Below are 478 nucleotides of genomic sequence, written 5' to 3'. Positions count from 1 at the left end.
CCTAGAAGAAACTCCTCATAGGTTCCAACAATTACCTCCATAGCTCCAGAATTTGTCCAATATTTTCTTTTTTAACTCCGGTTGACAACTAACTCGCACGTGGGGAATGTTATGAAAACGAAACATTTGGAGCATGATGCAACATGAACCAAAAAGACAAGATCACGCGGGCAGGAGACTAGCCCGTTAGAATCGCATTTAGGAAAAAAGTTGAACGATTTTGACATTAGCCGTTTGTTTACATTTCTACGTTGTTTACAATTTGGTGGTGGCTTTTTACTGCAATTTTCTTAATTTTCGCTTGTGACAACGTGTGTACACATAAGGTAAAGAATAATTTAACACAACGGCATGATTTATAGAATAATTTCCATAATAAAAATGATTTTTCATGCGTTCAACAATTTCGCGGTTTTCACCATTCTCTTCGTTGTTTACTTCTTACAACAAAGATGGCGTCGAGATTTCAGCAGCTAGA

General features: G+C 37.0%; 1 protein-coding gene across 2 annotated transcripts in view; it reads right to left on the bottom strand.

The window, feature by feature from the left end:
* The window catches only part of LOC118733913 (p21-activated protein kinase-interacting protein 1-like), a 2,148-nt gene extending 2,038 nt beyond the window's left edge, over positions 1-110 (bottom strand). Inside the window, exon 1 of one of the 2 annotated variants that reach the window (XM_036463542.1) lies at positions 36-110. In XM_036463542.1, the coding sequence (XP_036319435.1) occupies positions 36-41 (6 nt within the window). In that variant the 5' untranslated portion in view covers positions 42-110. Of the gene's footprint in view, positions 1-21 lie in introns of both variants that reach the window. The other variant, XM_036463544.1, reaches the window with a different exon arrangement.
* Positions 111-478: the final 368 nt, after the last annotated feature.

This window comes from Rhagoletis pomonella, unplaced genomic scaffold, assembly GCF_013731165.1.
Source record: "Rhagoletis pomonella isolate Grant_MI unplaced genomic scaffold, Rhpom_1.0 Rhpom_scaffold_00002, whole genome shotgun sequence".
Lineage (NCBI taxonomy): Eukaryota > Metazoa > Arthropoda > Insecta > Diptera > Tephritidae > Rhagoletis > Rhagoletis pomonella.
The sequence above is the reverse complement of the archived record's forward strand: the minus strand, read 5'-3'. Positions and strand labels throughout refer to the sequence as shown.